The 17,360-nt window shown below is 34.8% G+C and overlaps 1 protein-coding gene across 10 annotated transcripts in view; it reads right to left on the bottom strand.

Moving 5' to 3' along the window:
* The window catches only part of KIAA0586 (KIAA0586 ortholog), a 97,240-nt gene that overhangs the window by 65,847 nt on the left and 14,033 nt on the right, over positions 1-17,360 (bottom strand). For all 10 annotated transcript variants that reach the window (XM_045201663.3, XM_045201662.3, XM_053927931.1 and 7 more), the window contains 9 exons: positions 16,133-16,286; positions 12,716-12,883; positions 11,458-11,581; positions 6,729-6,861; positions 5,883-6,100; positions 5,262-5,334; positions 3,617-3,844; positions 2,303-2,477; positions 1,334-1,528 (listed from right to left, as the gene is read on the bottom strand). In XM_045201663.3, coding sequence (XP_045057598.2) covers positions 1,334-1,528; positions 2,303-2,477; positions 3,617-3,844; positions 5,262-5,334; positions 5,883-6,100; positions 6,729-6,861; positions 11,458-11,581; positions 12,716-12,883; positions 16,133-16,286 — 1,468 coding nt within the window. The remainder of the gene's footprint in view (positions 1-1,333; positions 1,529-2,302; positions 2,478-3,616; positions 3,845-5,261; positions 5,335-5,882; positions 6,101-6,728; positions 6,862-11,457; positions 11,582-12,715; positions 12,884-16,132; positions 16,287-17,360) is intronic.

Below are 17,360 nucleotides of genomic sequence, written 5' to 3'. Positions count from 1 at the left end.
CTAATATACAACCTAGGTCTTTATGGCTGAATCCACGTATGAAAGAAAAGCACTATTTGCAATCACTTTTCCCTCTAGAATCTCCACTGTCAACAAAACATGTCATCCTCTTAGCACGGACTAACATCTACTTGGTATTCATGTACGAAACACTTCATACGCACTATTGAATTTAACCTCAAAATAGACCTATGAGGTATAATACCCATATATTACAGTTAAGAAGGCAGAAGTTTAGAAACATTTAATTGGCCGAAGGTCATAACTATAAGTGCCAAACCCAAGACTAAAGTGTATTGCCTTATATTGCATTATTTTTATTCTCAAATCTTCACAGAGCAACAATGGACAGAAATAAAACCAACAACAAAATACTAATGTTTGACCACGAGTAAATAGCATGTGGGCCAACTCTTTGGTGATTATCATAGCTGTCAAAAACTTATTAGCTTTCAGTTCAAAAGTCCCTTGTTTTCTACATTTCAAAGTAAAAAGAGAGAGTACAGTGTACTCATTAAAAGCACAGACTCTGAATAAAGCCAGACTGCCTGGGATTGAATCTTGACTCCACTCTAGCTATGTAGCCTTTAACAAATTAACTAACTCCTCTGTGCCTTGGTTTTTTCATCTATAAAACTAGTTCATTACAATGTGTTTTATAGGGTGGGTTAAATAAGTTAATATACGCAAAGAGCTTAGATCTGTACCTGGCTCACAGTAAAAACTTTATAAATGCTAGCCATTATATTAGTAGAAGGGATGTTTGAACAGACATACCATTAACCCATAATATCAAAAATAAAAAATTCTCTCATGTTGAAAAATACTATTTAAATCATTCATCAAAATTAAGAAAGAACAGCAATGACACTAAAAGAAAAAACAGCTAACTAGTGAGAGCAAAATAATTTGATCAATTTTTACAATGCTAAGTCTGAAAGACCTCAAATAAGTAAAGAACCAACTGCTGGGTTAGGATATCCAACCACTTGATTCTACTTATCATAGCTAGTTTAAAGGAACATAAAAGGTACTTTAAAGACATGATGATATTAAACATGATAACATTAAAAATTCTTGAATTCCTTAATTTTATGAATGTCTATGACATCTAAACATTTTTTAAAATTTCGCTTCATCTACAGCAATGTATTATAAACACCAAAAGAATGTTTCCCGTGAGCAGGAACCCATACCAGAGACACTTAAGGCCCTACCCACAAATATAAATAACACATAAAGGAAAAGGTGACTATCATGTCAACACCATTTTGTAAGTTTTCTACTGCCAATATGAATTCTAAATTTACCCATATATTTTGTTGGATCTTACCTAAAAGAATTGCCATAGGAATTAGATGACCTTCCAGTGTACCTGAAAGAGTAGGCATTTCTCTGCTTGGGCTGAACAAGTACTGCTGATCACCAGGAGGCAGCGTAGCAACAGAATGCTGCAGTTTAGACTCTGTCTTCTTGGGTTTTGTTGCATAAAAGTCAGTTTGTGTTCTAATTGACTTTACTTTAGTGCCTGTAATAATCATTGATTAGATATTTTTCAATATTGTTTGAACATAAACTATCTGGCTATCTAGAAATACACAGCTCTTCTTCACAGAAAGATCTCACTCTATGTAAGGTTACAGTGCCCCAAAATAAAAGTAACATATAGATGAGGGTTTGGCAAACTTTTTCTTAAATGGCCAGATAATAAATATTTTAGTCTCATAGGCCATGTGGTCTCAGTTGCAACAGCTCAATTCTGTCTCTATAGCATGAAAGCAGCCACATACAATATATAAATAGAGCACAGATATGTTCCAATAAAACTTTACTTACAAAAACGGGCGGCTGACCTACAGACCATGGTTTTTCAACCACTGAATATAAGTAACAACTTATCCAACTGCTGTGACAGGATAGATACAAGGACTAAGAAAAAGTGTTGAATAAAGGGCCCTCGCTGAATAGCTCAGTTGGTTAGAGTATCACCTTGATACGCCAAGGTTGGAGGCTTGACCCCCAGTCAGGGCACATACAAGAATCGGCCAATGAGTGCATAAATAAGTGGAACAACAAATAGATCTCTCTTTCTTAAAAAATAAAAAAAAATAAAAATAAACATTTGGAAGAATATTGAATCAAGTCTATTATTTCCTACTGTCCTGGAATAGTCTTTCCATCCCTAAACATTATATCATTTGAACTGTATTTATCACTAATAAATAAAAAGCAAAAATTAAACTTTATATATTAAACTGATACCATAAAATGAGGTTTACCATAAAAAAATGAGGTTTCTTACCTTGAACCCGTTCGATTACTTTTGGTCTCTGTGCTTTGGACTTAGGAGATGGAGAATTGAATCTGAGATACGGTCCTTTTTTAAGAGTGCTGCGATGGCCCTGATAAACTGGTTTCCCATAAACGTGTAACATATGATCTTCATCTTGCATCACTGTGGTTGCTTTCAAATAACCCTAGGTACACAAAGTTATTCAACTCACCAACAAAATAGTTATCAAACACTGATCTCATTTTTCTACAGCCTCCTTCTGCCAGCTTAAGTACTATTAGAAGTGTGGTCTGGTCAGGAAAGTCCTTTATATCAAATGGCCCTTAAATTCTGGATATAGTTTTCATGCTATAGTTCTGAAGTATTACAGTTCTCAAAAGCATGAAAATTAAATAAAAAATAATCTACCCAAGAAACATGGAAGTTCTTATGCTACTAAGAATATTCACAGTACCAAAAAGAAAGGTTTAAATGCATTTTATATATTACATTTAAGTATAATAATATAAGTCAAGTCTAAGTGATTTTCTACATTTCTGAGCCTACCTACAATCATAATCCAAATGCCACTGAAAGGCAGCATTTACTGAGCATCTACTGAATGGTAAGCATTGAATTAGATACTTTATTAATCTGCCCCCAAATCTGTGTTTGGCATTAAGAAAGTTACAGTCTAGTTAGAGCAGCCAAACATTCCCTTTCCCTCCGTAACACCTGGTACTATGCCTCACAATCACTAGCAGTGAACATAGCGTTATTAAACTGAAAAATAAAACACATACAAATACACACACAGGATGAAATACAATTTTGAATACCGTGAACTACTAATTTGTGGACTAGATGATCTCTAGATGTACCTGCTATAACTGAAATACTATGGTTGTTAGTGTGAGATCTCAGAAGGAAGGGATTACATATTTTATGCAGTGATTTCTACATTACAGATATCTAAAACCCTAAGTATCAATAGTTCAAAATTAGTTTACATTTGTATAATCCTAACATTTTCATATTCACTTCATTATTTGTATCTTTTAAGAAAATAATTAGCCCCGCCTGGTGTGGCTCAGTGGATTGAGTGCCAGCCTGCGAACCAAAGGGTCGCCAGTTCGATTCCCAGTGGGGGCACATGCCTGGGTTGCAGGCCAGGTCCCCTGGTGTGGGGCATGCAAGAGGCAACCAAACATTGATGTTCACTCCCTCTCTCTCTCCCTCCCTTCCTCTCTGTCTAAAAATAAATTAAAAAATATATTTTTAAAAAAGAGAAAATAATCAGTTTTAATGCAACATTTATGCCACAAAACCAGAGTAGTATCTCACTTCTTTTCTCTCTTTCTGTAAGCTTGAGGCAGGCATGGTCCTCATAGGTGGATTTCTAAAATGCTCCTCTTTTTGTTTTTGACAATGTTTTCTTGAAATTACATAATTATTTACTGTTTTGTCTTGTTTATTGGTTTTAAAATCTTTAGTCATATTAGGGGCTTTCTTGGTCCTTTGATTCTTCTGATCAAATCTCTTTTGTTCATTATCTTTTTTTGTCAGTTCATCCTTAAAAAAACAAAAATTAAAATAACTTAAAATCTATCCAAGTAGAAATGCTTTCACATCAAAAGTCACAGAATTTATTTTCTTCTAGTATAAAAACATCATTTAGCAGTTTTAAATGCTTTATAAATAACTGATATTGGTTTACATATGAAAATTCTCTTACATATGAACAAAAAACAAAACACACTGGTGTGTTAAGGACCAGGGTGAATGAGAAATAGATGAGGGAAAGAGGTAGGAGGGCAACGTTTCGTTAGAGACCTTTTTATGCTTTGTGATGATTGAACCATATGACCGTAGAAACTGCTCAAAAATTAAATGAAAAAACTAAGTTTCCAAAAGAGTAAACAACTTTGTAATAAAACTCTGAAATATTTATAAATGAAAATTGCTTGAAGATTTAAACAAATATATTTTGTATAGAACCCACAGTAACAGAGTGACATATATTGCTAATTGTCTGCAGAACCAGAGCTGATCTCCAAGTCTTCTGACTCTTAGTCCAGCTTTTTTCTGGTGCATCACATAGTAGCTACCATAACTTCTTAACAACCACATTAGAAGTGCTCGTTTACACTCATATTGTTAAACAATACAGTTTAAAAATATATTTCAATATTTACTGCTGTGGAAACCGAACTGACACTTCTCTTGCTTCCACTGTGTATAAACATATATACACATCTTACCGTCAGGAAAAGAACACTTGTACCCCAAGAAAAAAATAATAGGGCTACCTGTCTAGTTCTGCTCCCTCAAATATATAAAATTTTAAGAATTTCCTTTAAAGTACTGACTCCCTGTAAAATAGCTCTCCTAGATTTGACTTCAGGTGGTAAACACAAAATGCATATAGAAATTATGTGTTATAGAACCGCACACTTGAAACCTATAAATCTCACTCACCAATGTCATCCCAATAAATTTGAATTTCAAAAGTAAAAAATAAAAAGTAACTCTCCTAAATTTTTGCAATGCTAATGTCTGAAGACATTCTGTGTGTGAGAAAGTGGCAGTTTTTACCATCTGCCTAAGTTTTTCCACCTCACAAATCTTATGGGTATTTTCCCTTCAAACAACTTTGGTGTTTTTACTTTGGTAAGCCAATGCTTCTAAATCTTCTGTTTTTAAACATTTTTGTAAGTATACTTCTTTTTTTCCTAAATGCTCTTGCTAGATTTTCTTTCAAATACTCATATTCTACAATCTGCAAGACAAGAAATACAAAATAATTTTAAAACAAAGCACTTAAGTAAAATGATATGTATTACTAAATAAACACAATGAGAGAATGAAATTAATAATTATAAGTGGACTTATAGATATATAAGGAATATTTTGAGAATAAGTGTAATACTTATAAATTGGAAAAAATTATCTCCTGAGAATTAACTTAATTGTTTTTTCTAAAATCTACCTGAATTTCTGCAGAAATAGTTCTAATCCACTCATCCACTGTCTTTTTGATCCGAATCTTCTCTGACATCTCTCTACAAAAGAGAATAAAGAATTTTCTTAAATTATTATTTAATGTTCTGAGAACAGAAGCTGGAGCAGATCTCTTATATAGTTTTGAATCTACTGGTAGCCGAATATCTTTCATCTGAAAAGAAAAAAACCAATGATACTAGTTTTCATCAAGCATTTGAAGGATGTTTGGAAAGCACATGCAGATCCTAGAAGATTTTTTTTCAATATTTGTGTTCATTTCTATTTTTCTTTTTTTTATTAAATACTTTTTAATTTTATTGTTGTTCAAATACAGTTTTCTGCCTAGAAGATTTGTACCAAAGAGACAGAGAAAATTAAAGGGAAAACTTACATTTGTAAAACTGATATTATAGATCCAAATTCAACTACTATCCAAATTCAATAATTCAACGAATTATTCAGCATAATTCGTACATCAAAGTCAATAAAGAACCTTTTCTAAACATTAAAACACTTAACATAAAATAAAATGTTTAGGAAAAAAATTTAAGAAAGGCTGTAAACTGGTGGTTTCGAAAATAACCTTGGGCTACCAACATCCTCTTACCTGTCGTTAGATAGAGCATTGATAAACGAATACATAGCAGTTCCATCCTTTGCACGAACAATAGCTTCCAGGTTTTCTTCAAGTAGTTTTTTATTGTTTTGAACTCCTCTCAAAATCTTCTCAGCTTCTTTCAATATGGATCTTGTGCTGGTTGTTTGAAGCTTAGTGGAATTCTGTGGAAGATCAGCAAGCCTTGACATAATCAGAGATTCTTTTGGCTTAAAAGAAAGAAAGGAAAAATGTCACCTTGTAAAACTCATTAATTATTTTAATCCAAACAAGAGCTGCTATTGTAGTTTGGGCCATATACTATGCCAATATATTCTAAGGACCCAATTTGTCAAGTTTAAGAGCTATAAAGAATACTTGGCAGTTTAGTTTTCTTCCATTTAGAAGTACTAATGTGAATACTAAGTGAAATTGGGCTGAGAAGTACAGATGGGTGGTAGGCAGTCCAGTGGCCAATAAAAATTATATCTGGTAAAGAAAGCTAAAAAAAAAAAAAAAAAAAAAAAAGAAAGTTGGCTCTAGCTAGGCATGACAGACATTGTGAACTGGATAAACAAGGGCCACCCACAGTTCTCTCTCCCCTTCCTTCCTCTCCAACAGAAAATGCAGAGCCAGAGGGGGCCATGTGGCTCCGTCCTGGCCAAGGAGCAGGAAGTAGAAATGACTGAGTGAGGGCTTCCCGAAAACCTTGGTGAAGAGAACAGACTGCACTGACATGTCTTTCTGCAGTGCTTTGTCTTCATTTTCACTCTTGCTTTCTGCCTTGATAACTTTTCTATTTCCTCATAATTTTTATCTTTATTAATTATCAATTTTAATATCCTGTTGCCACTTTACCTGGGCTATGCTGTTTGTTTCTTTCCTTTTTTGGCCAAGATCATGAAGAACATTATCAGACTTCTGCCTGGTCACTGTAGCTGTTTCTAGTTCCTCATATGAAGGAAATCTTTGAGAGAATAGGGAATCATCGCTGTAAAAGATTTAAAAATAAAGTTTCCTAAATTGTCATAAATCCAGAAAACATTTGATTACATAAATCTTTATTATTAATTATATGAATTCTAACTGGTGTCCTATTAAACCTGTACAATGAAATTACTCAATTATATGATTAAACATATATAACACAGAATATCACAAGAGACAAAATTACTCAGATCAGACTGGCTTAGGCATAATAGGAAAAGAGTAGAAAAAGGTTTTACTTTGAAGAAGCTAAAATGCAGATGCACTCTCTGAATGGTTGAGTAAGAACCTCTAAAAATCCTCTTCTGCATACAAGCAAAGAGAATACTAGCCAAAATGGTCAGGACAACTTTTTCAGAACTCAGGAAATTAAACAAAGGTTTGCAAAATCTGGGAAACATTAATCAAGAAAATGGCTGATTCTCAGTAAGAACAGAAAGATTTGTGGCATTTGTAACCTGCTCCATTCCCACTGCCCTTTCCCAAAAGCCTCACAACCACTAAACAGGGCAGAACAGGTTTGGAGCTCCTCAGAAAGTCCCATTCACAAGGATTCTCCTTATTTGATTTAGAGCTAGTTCAGTGAGAAACCCTACCCCCAGGCCATTTTTCAAAAACAGTGGCAACTGTTTCCCATCTTAGCTGCCTGGGGTAGCCATCAGTTGACACAAATAAAAGGGTTGGCAATAAACTAAAAATCTGAGTAATGAGATGCCCATTGTGCAGCTTTGAAAAGTCCCAATAGATTACTGGAAATCCAGAAGGTCATGTGCATGTGCATGCCCAAGAAAGACCTGGGAAAAGACTAATCTCTCACCTCCGGCTGAACCGAGGCTCTGCAAGTATGAAGTTAAGGCTAACAGAGATTGCCAGACTACTGAAGGTGTGCCCCAACACACACACACACACACACACACACACACACAGCCTGCTTGGCAAGAGAGGGAGACTTTTTTTATAGGGGGACTCTGCTTTTTTTTTTGTTATTCTATTATGGTTGTCCCAATTTTTCCCCCTTGCCCTCCTGCGCCAAGCCCACCCCTGGCTCCCATTCAAACCGTACACCATTGTCCATGTCTATGGGTTATTCGTACATGTTCTTTGACTATCCTTCCCCATCTTTCCATCATTATCTCCCCTCCCCATTGGACACTGTCAGTCTGTTCCGTGTTTCCATGCCTCTAGTTCTATTTTGCTCATTAGTTTATTTTTTGTTCATTAGATTCCTAAGTGAGATCATATAGTATTTGCCTTCCATCAACTGGCTTATTTCACGTATTTCACTCTAGTTCCATCCACGATGTTGCAAAAGGTAGGAGCTCTGTCTTTGTCTGCATAGTATTCCATTGTGTAAATGTACCACAGTTTTTTGATCCAGTCATCTACTGATGGGCACCTAGGCTGTTCCCAGCACTTTGCTATTGTAAATAGTACTACTATGAACATTGGGGTGCAGGTGAATGAGTTCTTTTGAATTGGTAATTTGGGATTCTTAGGGTATATTCTCAGCCATAGAATTGCTGAGTCAAAAGGCAGATACATTTTTAATTTTTTGAGGAAATTCCATACTGTTTTCCACAGTGGCTGCACCAGTCTGCATTCCCACCAACAGTGTACTAGGATTCCCTTTACCCCACATCCTCACCAGCGCTTGTTTGTTGCTTTATTGATGATAGCCATTCTGACAGGTGTGAGGCGGTATCTCATTGTGATTTTAATTTACATCTCTGATGGCTAGTGATGTTGAGCATCTTTTCACATGTCTCTGGGGCAATCTGTATGTCCTCCTTGAAGAAGTATCTATTCAGGTGCTTTGCCCATTTTTTTAATTGTTTGTCTTCCTGGTGTTGAGTCATGTGAATTCTTTATATAATTTGGAGACTAAACCATTGTCTGATGTATAAATGGCAAATACATTCTCCCATACAGATGGTTCCCTTTTCATTTTGATGATGGTTTCTTTAGACATGCAGAAGCCTTTTAATTTGATATAGTTACATTTGTTTATTTTTTCCATTATTTCCTTTGCCCTAGGAGATATATCGGCAAAAATATTACTACATGGGATATCTGAAATTTTACTGCGTGTGTTTTCTGCTAGGACTTTTATGGTAGCATGATTTATATTTAGGTCTTTCACCCATTTTGAGTTTATTCTGGTATTTGGTGTAAGGTTGGTGGTCTAATTTCATTTGTTTCCATGTACGAGAGAGAGACTTACATTCAAGGTAGCTAGGAAACCTCTTTCTAAACATCAGCAGACTCCAGTTAACCAAACTGACTTCTGCACATGATAAAGAATGCAGACTTTACAGAATTAGCCCAAGAAAGAGCATCAAGAACAACAACAAACCCTGGGGGAAGGGTTGGGGGAGAATCTAATTTCCCAGTTGCCACATTATGTTATTTTAAATGTCCAGTTTTCAACAAAAAGTTTTGAGAACACAAAGAAACAGGAAAGTTGGAAAAGTTCAGACACCAGAAAAAAAGACAGTCAATACAACCTGTCCTTGAGGAACCCTAACGGTGGACTTACTAGATAAAGACTATAAATTAGCTCTTACTAAAGGAAATCATGTTCAAAATTAAAGTGTAAGAATGAAGTCTGAACACATAGAGAATAGTCACAAAGACAGAAAATATTAGAAAGAAAAACAAATTCTGGAGTTGAAAAACACAGTAACTGAAATGTAAAATTCACTAGACAGACTAAACACCATATTTGATATGACAGAAGAAAGAATCCATAAACTTAAAAGATAAATTACCTGAGATTATCCAGACTGAAAAACAAAGAGGGAAAAAAAGAATGAAAAGAAAGTAAGAGCCTCAGAGAACTGTGGGACATTAACAAGTACACCAAAATACAACATAGTTCTAGGAGAGAAGTGAAAGGTCATATGCACCAGTTCACCATATAAGGAAATAATGGCCCCAAACTTCCCAAATTCAGTGAATATTAATCCACTCATTCAAGAAGCTCAACCAACTCCAAGCAGAATGATCTCAGAGATCCATACTTAGACACATCATAGTCAAACTGTCAAAAGCCTAAGACAAAGGGAGAACCTTGAAAGCAGCAAGACAAAAATGCTTCATCGTATACAAAGGTTCCTCAATAAGATTAACACTTTACTTCTCATCATACACCACAGAGTCCAGAAGGCAGTTAGATGACATTTTCAAAGTGCTGAAAGAAAAAGAAACTCAACCGAACATTCTATATCCAGAAAACCTATTCTTCAGAAGTTAAAAAAAAAAAAAAAAAGAAATTAAGACATTTCCAGATAAACAAACTGAGAGAATTCATCACTGGCAAAACTACCCTACATGAAATACTAGAGGAAATCCCGCAGAGTGTAATAAAAGGGCACTAGACACTAACTCAAATCCATGTAAAGAAATAAAGAGTACTGACAAAGGTTAACTTATAAAGGTAAATATAAAAGTATAAAATATACTTTTATTTCTAACCTTTTTCTTCTCCCATCTAATTTAAAAGACAACTACAGCCCCAGCTGGTATGGCTCAGTGGTTGAGTGCCAGCCTGCAAATCAAAGGGTTGCCGGTTCGATTCCCAGTCAGAGCACATGCCTGGGCTGCTGGCCAGGCCCCCAATAGGGGGCGAATGAGAAGCAACCACACATTGATGTTTCTCTCCCTCTCATTCTCTCTCCCTTCCCCTCTCTAAAAAATAAATCAAATCTTAATAAAATAAATAAGAAATTACGTAAAGCAATAATTACCAAGCTGTCTGTAATGTATAAAGATGTAATTTATAAGACAGTGATAACATAAAGAAAGGGGGAAGATATAAAGCTGTACTGGAGCAAAATTTTTTAATCCTATTGGATCAGTATTAATCCTAACTAGGTTGTTTTAATTTAAAAGTTAATTGTAATCCCTATAGTAATCACTAAGAAAATACTCAAAAAATATAGTAAATAAACAAGGGAATTACAATGTTATGCTAGAAAATACATATTTAATACAAAAGAAGCCTTTACATTGGAAAGGTGAAATAAAGGAAAACCTCAGACATACAGAAAACACATAGCACATGGCAGACATAAACCTTACTGTATTGATAATTATATCAAATGTAAATGGACTAAAGTGTATTGGGTTGGCCAAAAAGTTTGTTTAGTGTTTTTCCAGAAGATGGCGCTAGTAGTGCTTATTTGCCTTTAACTTCATTGAAATTTGCCTTTAACTTCAATGACTTCCATGTATATCCTTATTTAACTATAGTGATCATTAACTCATGGCTGTCTTCCTTTCCTTTATACTTCCAACCCTGTTTCCTGTACTCTGCCCTGGATTATTTTTGAAGCAAATCTCAGATAGCATTTCATCAGAAATGAATATGCATTCATCAGAAATTAATAATCTGCATTTTGAGAAAGTTAGGTACGATAGGTTCACTTTGTGACTATATTATAGAAACGGAGGAAGATACTTTAGCGGCAGAATACGGTAACTAGATCTAAGATAATTTTAAAAAGAAGTGTTAAAAATTTATTAAGATTCTTAAAGAAATTTTAGAAATGTGAACAAAGCTCTATAAAATCTAGCTTTTATTCCACTCTCCTGTTTTTACCTGTCTCTCCTCTCAGGATTCCAACCTATTTTTGACCTGCTTTGTGAGGTTTTGTCTGAAGATTCACTTATTCTTGTCAAAGAATCTTGATTATTCAGAATTTGTTCCAACAGTCTTACAGTTCCTACAATAAGAGAAATACAGTATAATTTTTCAAGTACTACTTCACCTTCTTTATAACACCTCACATATTTATACTAAAATAGCATATGGTGATGATCAACTCAATTCACTCTGTAATATAAGTTATAAATACACTCATCAAATTAAACTAAATTTTATAACTCATGAAAACTATATAGGTATAAGTTTAGGCCTGAATTTATTTCCATTACAGAAAAAATGAATTTGAAAGAAAAGTTTTTCTTCATAGCAACTATTAGTTGAATGTTCTCTTTAGCCTCATCTTTAATGAGACTACATAACTTTTATGTAGTGAAGTTGGTTTTTAAAGGATTTTATTATTTTTTAAATTCCTTAAAACTCTTTAAATATGTCCAAGACAAGACTTAAATGCATTTAAAGAATTCCAAGAATTGCCCTGGCTGGTGTGGCTCAGTTGGTTGGAGCATCGTCCCGTAGACCAAAAGGTCATGGGTTTGATTCCCAGTCAGGGCACATGCCCAGGATGCGGGTTCCATCTTGAGTTGGGGTGCATATAAGAAGGTAATTAATTGATGTTCCTCTCTCACACTGATGTTTCCCGCTGTGTGTGTCTCTCTGCCCTTCCTTCCTCTCTCTCCAAAATCATTGAAAACATGTCCTTGGATGAGGATTTTCAAAAAAATCAAATAATTTCAGGAATAAAAGCTTATACTTAACATTTTCACTTACTTTTACTAGAAGGACTATATTTAAGGGTCTTAATTATTTCAGGTCACTTATAAAAGTTAATACATGAACACTTTTTCCAACTGAACACAGTAATTAATGTTAAGTTTCTGAGTTTTATTATTGAAATTCACACCTAAAAACATAAGAAAATATACTCTAAAACAATCAGCAGAGCATTATTTTTTATTTACTAAAAGCAAAATTTGTTCATTAACAAATGAACAAAGGTTTAAGTAATAACCTGTAGAAGACAATCAGAATATAATCATAGTGCATATCTCTAACTCCTTCTACAAAGAATCTAAGGAAGCTTGATTTGCCCAGTATCATTTACAGAAAAATATTAAAAATAGAGGGCCCATGTTAGTTACTATGACATAGGTCTAATAAAAGTAGTGTATGCTAATAATAATTGCTTTATTACCTGTATGACCTGCTATCTCCATATTTTCTTTTTCTTCCACAGGATTTTCCTCCTTTGATATTTTATCATCCTTTGAAACAGGTATAGGAGCAAACCTGCGAGGTGCTGGTGTCTCCAAAGAAGATTTCTGTTTATCAAAACCTGTATCTTCAACCTCTCTTGAAAGTGCTTTAAGAGAAAATAAACTATTCTTTAAAAAACTACAAATTGTATAGTGTTACTCTTCCCCATATTTTAAAAATAAAACCAAAAGCATACAGGATATACAAATTATTACCAAGTATAAGAAATAACTTTATCCTCACTAGAAATCAAAAGAAATACAGATAACATTTTATACTTATAGCTAATAAATAAAACAAATCAATATGGTATTATTCAGCGCTAGGCTATGATGGAAACAGAATGGCTGGACACTGCTCATGGTAATGAAAACTAATAAGACCATCTGGCACTAAGCATAGGAAGTACTAAGCTCAACAGACTATCTTTTAGTCATTAAAAGTTAATATTATGAAATTATGTAAATATGAGAAATATTTTTTTTGGTTTCACGTCTAATTTTTATTCTGAAATGTAAAGCTCTTCTGAATTAAAGTACAGTTGACATACAATGTTATATTAGTTTCAGGTGCAGAAGAGTGAGATTTCACATTTATGCACCTTACAAAGTGATCGCCACAAAAAGTCCACTGTCCATCTGTCACAATACGAAGTTATTGTGATATAAACAGTCCTTACGTTGTCCTGTACATCCCCATGACTATTTACATTGTACCTCCTAATCCCTTCAGCCTTTTTGTCCATACCCCTACCGCCCAATCCTCTGGCAATTATCAGTGTTTCTCTATCTATGGGTTTGTTCATTTTAGTTTTTTAGATTCCATCCCTAAGTGAAATGACAAAAGTATTTGTCTTTCTCTGACTTAATTTCACTTAACATAATACCATCTGGGTCCATCCGTGTTGTTGCAAATGGCAGGATCCGTTTCTTTTATGGCTGAGTGACACCCCAGTGCGTTGTGCGCACACACCCCCCACCTCTATCCGTTCATCCAGTGAGGAGCGCCTGGGCTGCTTCAGGGACTTGGCTAGTGTAAATAATGCTATCCCAGCTTGTCCTTTTTTTTTTTCATTTCCATTTATTTCCAGTCTCTGTGTGACTTTCAATCTGGAGTCTCATGTAGACAGTATATGTAGGGGTCTTGTTGTTGTTTTTTTTTTAACCATTCAGACATCCTGTTTTTGCAATGGAGCACTTAGTCAACTTCAAAGTAATTATTGATAGGTATGTGCTTATTGCCATTTTAATTGTTTTCATACCACATTTATAAGTGGTTGGTCTACTCTCTTTACTATATGTTTGCCTTTACCAGTACATGTTTTTTCATCTCATTTCTAGTTTTGGTCTTTTCCACTTAAAGAATTCCCTTTAACATTTCTTGTAATGCTGGTTTTGTGGCAATGAACTCATTTAACTGTTGCTTGTCTGAGAAAATCTTGATCTCTCCTTCTATTCTGAATGATAACCTTGCTGGGTAGAGTATTCTTGGTTGTAGGCTTTTTCCTTTCATCATGTTGAATATATCACGCCACTCCTTTCTGGCCTGCAAAGTTTCTGTTGAAAAGTCAGCTGACAGTCTTATGGGAATACCCTTGTATGTAACTAGTTTTTCTCTCACTGCTTTTAAGATTCTCTCTTTATCTTTAACTTTCAACAACATAATTATAATGTGTCTTGGTGTGGGTCTCTTTGGGTTCATCTTGTTTGGGATTCTCGGTGCTTCCTGGACTTGGATATCTGTTTCCTGTGCCAAATTAGGAAAGTTTTCAGCCATTATTTCTTCAAATAGGTTTTCTGTCCCTTTCTGTCTCTATTCTCCTTCTGGGACCCATATGATTCTAATGTTAGTACGCTTGATGTGGTCCCATAGGTCCCTTATGCTATCTTCATGCTTTTTAATTCTTTTTTCTTTTTGATCTTCCAGTTGGGCGACTTCCACTATCCTGTTTTCCTGATTGCTGGTCCATTCTTCTGTGTCTTCAGATTTGCTGTTGATTCCCTGAGAAATACTTTTGGTATGCTAATAAAGAAGCAGTATCACCCTGGCTGGTATGGCTCAGTGGATTGACCACCAGACTGCAGAGCAAAGGGTCACCGGTTCAATTCCCAGTCAGGGCACATGCCTGGGTTGTGGGCCAGGTCCCCAGTAGGGGGCACACAAAGCAACCACAACTGATGTTTCTCTCCCTCTCTCCCTCCCTTCCCCCCTCTCTAAAAATAAATAAATAAAATCTTCGGAAAAAAACAAAAGAAGCAGTATGAAGTTATATATGTGCTACAACTACAAGGGTGTAAAAATGATGTATGCCCACAAAAAAATCACAGAAAAATACAGTTTAATTTAAATGTTTAATTTGCCCATTAAAAAAATTTGTTACTGTCACTAAAATACACAAAAAACCAATTCAGTATATAATCAATAAAACAAACATCTTTTCCCTTTAAAACTCAAATTTGAAAAGAACAAAATTATGAACAACTAATGCTCCACAACTGAGTGTAAAACAAGCGTCTACTTCTATAGAAAGCACATGTCTCGGTCCTAATGAAACCTGAGTTCTGGCAGTAGCTCTGACACTTCTACTGTCAAAGCCAGACGACCTTGACCAGGTGAGTCCTAACATGTCTGTGCTTCCTCTTCCTCCCCTCACAACTTAAAAATTGACTCATTACTCCCCAATAGTTTTGTAAGGACCACTCATTTATTGTAAAACATAAGCACCTAACAACTATAAGGAATGTTTAATACGCATGTAATACAATAATGTTCTAACAAATCAAATGCTGTAGATATTGTTCCACATGGACCTGTATATCATTAAAGGGATAACACTTGATTTTCATTCATTTATTATTCAAATATCGATAATTTGGAACACATTTATTCATTTACTTTAAATTCCAAAGGCTTAATACAAATAAGCTATGTATTCCTGTTATTATAAAGAAATTTCTAAAATCTCATTAAGATAGACAAACTTACATTATTAATTCTTTGGAAATACTTAGAAATCATTTATAATTGTATCAGGTGATTTCTCTCCTAACATCTTTAAGAAAATACTAAATACTCTGTTTGTGAGAGAACTGGAGAACTGATTATAAGTATGTTTGATACTAGATAAGTAAAAAAAAATGTTTCTAAATTTTTAAGTGCTTCTGACAATTTATGAAGTTTATTAATTTAAAACATAAAGTAGGACATGATCAAATTTCCAAATGACCTAAAAATTACATGACCTACAAAAAGAACTAATTTTATAAAACAAAGACATAATCAACGACCCAATAACACACCACAAAGGAAATTCATAGCTGACATTTTTAATTCAGAAAGAACTGCGTATGTTTACCTTTTCTGGAGCCAAGTATGTTATGTGAAGACAAATTACCGCTACCAAGATTAGAATAGTCTGGTTGTACAGAAGAGTTGTCCACCACTCTAGGAGGAGGCACAGCGACAGGCGGCAAACTGCTAGTCTTGAGTGCAGCACTAATGAAATGCGTCTAGAAGAAAATTATCTTATCGATTTCAAATATCATTTGAAAGGGTTAGATGACAAAATATACTGAGACTTATTACAGGACTTAAAACAATTCCTTAGGTTCAATAAACAATGAAAACACATACATTGCACACAACCACCCACTGCGGCAGTGATGCCACGAAAAGGGCAGAGTACCCCAAAGGCCGCGAGTCAGTCTGGCTCTGGGGTGGGACCTGGACCATGGTATTTCCCCATTCTAAACCTCAGTTTCGTCCTTTCTAATTCAGAGACGGCCAGGGGGCACTGCTACAGGCTAGGAGATGACCTCCACTTCAACCACATAATTTAAAACCAAAACATCTCATTTTTTATATTCTGAATGATTTTTTTTAAAATAAAGGATTAAAAACCATTACTTTCAAGCACTCAAATGGTAGCCATACTCAGTAGCAGCAATAATATATGCACTTATGTACAGGTGGGAACCATAGTGGTGACTGTTTCCAGCACTATTTGTTAAAATACCTGAATCGTGTAAGTATCATACCTAATAAAACTGATTTCGAAAGAGACTTTTATGCCATGTAAGAAAAAAACCCTAAAAATATTCATAGTTTTATCGAATTCTTATGAACGTGTAGTGATCTCTCTACATAAAACAGATGGGAGAGACTCAATAAATTTCAATTCATTAAGCATTTATGAACTACTAATAAAACTAGTACGTCACTAATATCTCAACTGCCTCTGTAATTATAAGCTTTATAAATAAAATATCTGAATTAGCAAATATTCCATTCTTCCAAAATCAGAAAGCCAATAAATCATGGGTTTATTAATGGAAGGATGGATGAATGGCAAACAGACACATAGGTTAAGTAGGATCCTCTCTTTAAGAAATCAGAGTGCCTTCCAAATGTGCCATCTCATTTTGTCCAGGACAAAAACGTACGTTTTCTAGGCGAGGAAATCAAGGTCAGAGTACAGTTATTTGTAGACTAAGAGGACTCTCAGAGACCCACTCCCAGCCTCTCACTAGATGACATGAGGCACACTCAATTTTAGTTATGATGGAGTGCTTACTAAAACTTTA

This window comes from Desmodus rotundus, chromosome 7 (genome assembly GCF_022682495.2).
Source record: "Desmodus rotundus isolate HL8 chromosome 7, HLdesRot8A.1, whole genome shotgun sequence".
In the NCBI taxonomy this organism is placed as follows: Eukaryota; Metazoa; Chordata; class Mammalia; order Chiroptera; family Phyllostomidae; genus Desmodus; species Desmodus rotundus.
The sequence above is the reverse complement of the archived record's forward strand: the minus strand, read 5'-3'. Positions and strand labels throughout refer to the sequence as shown.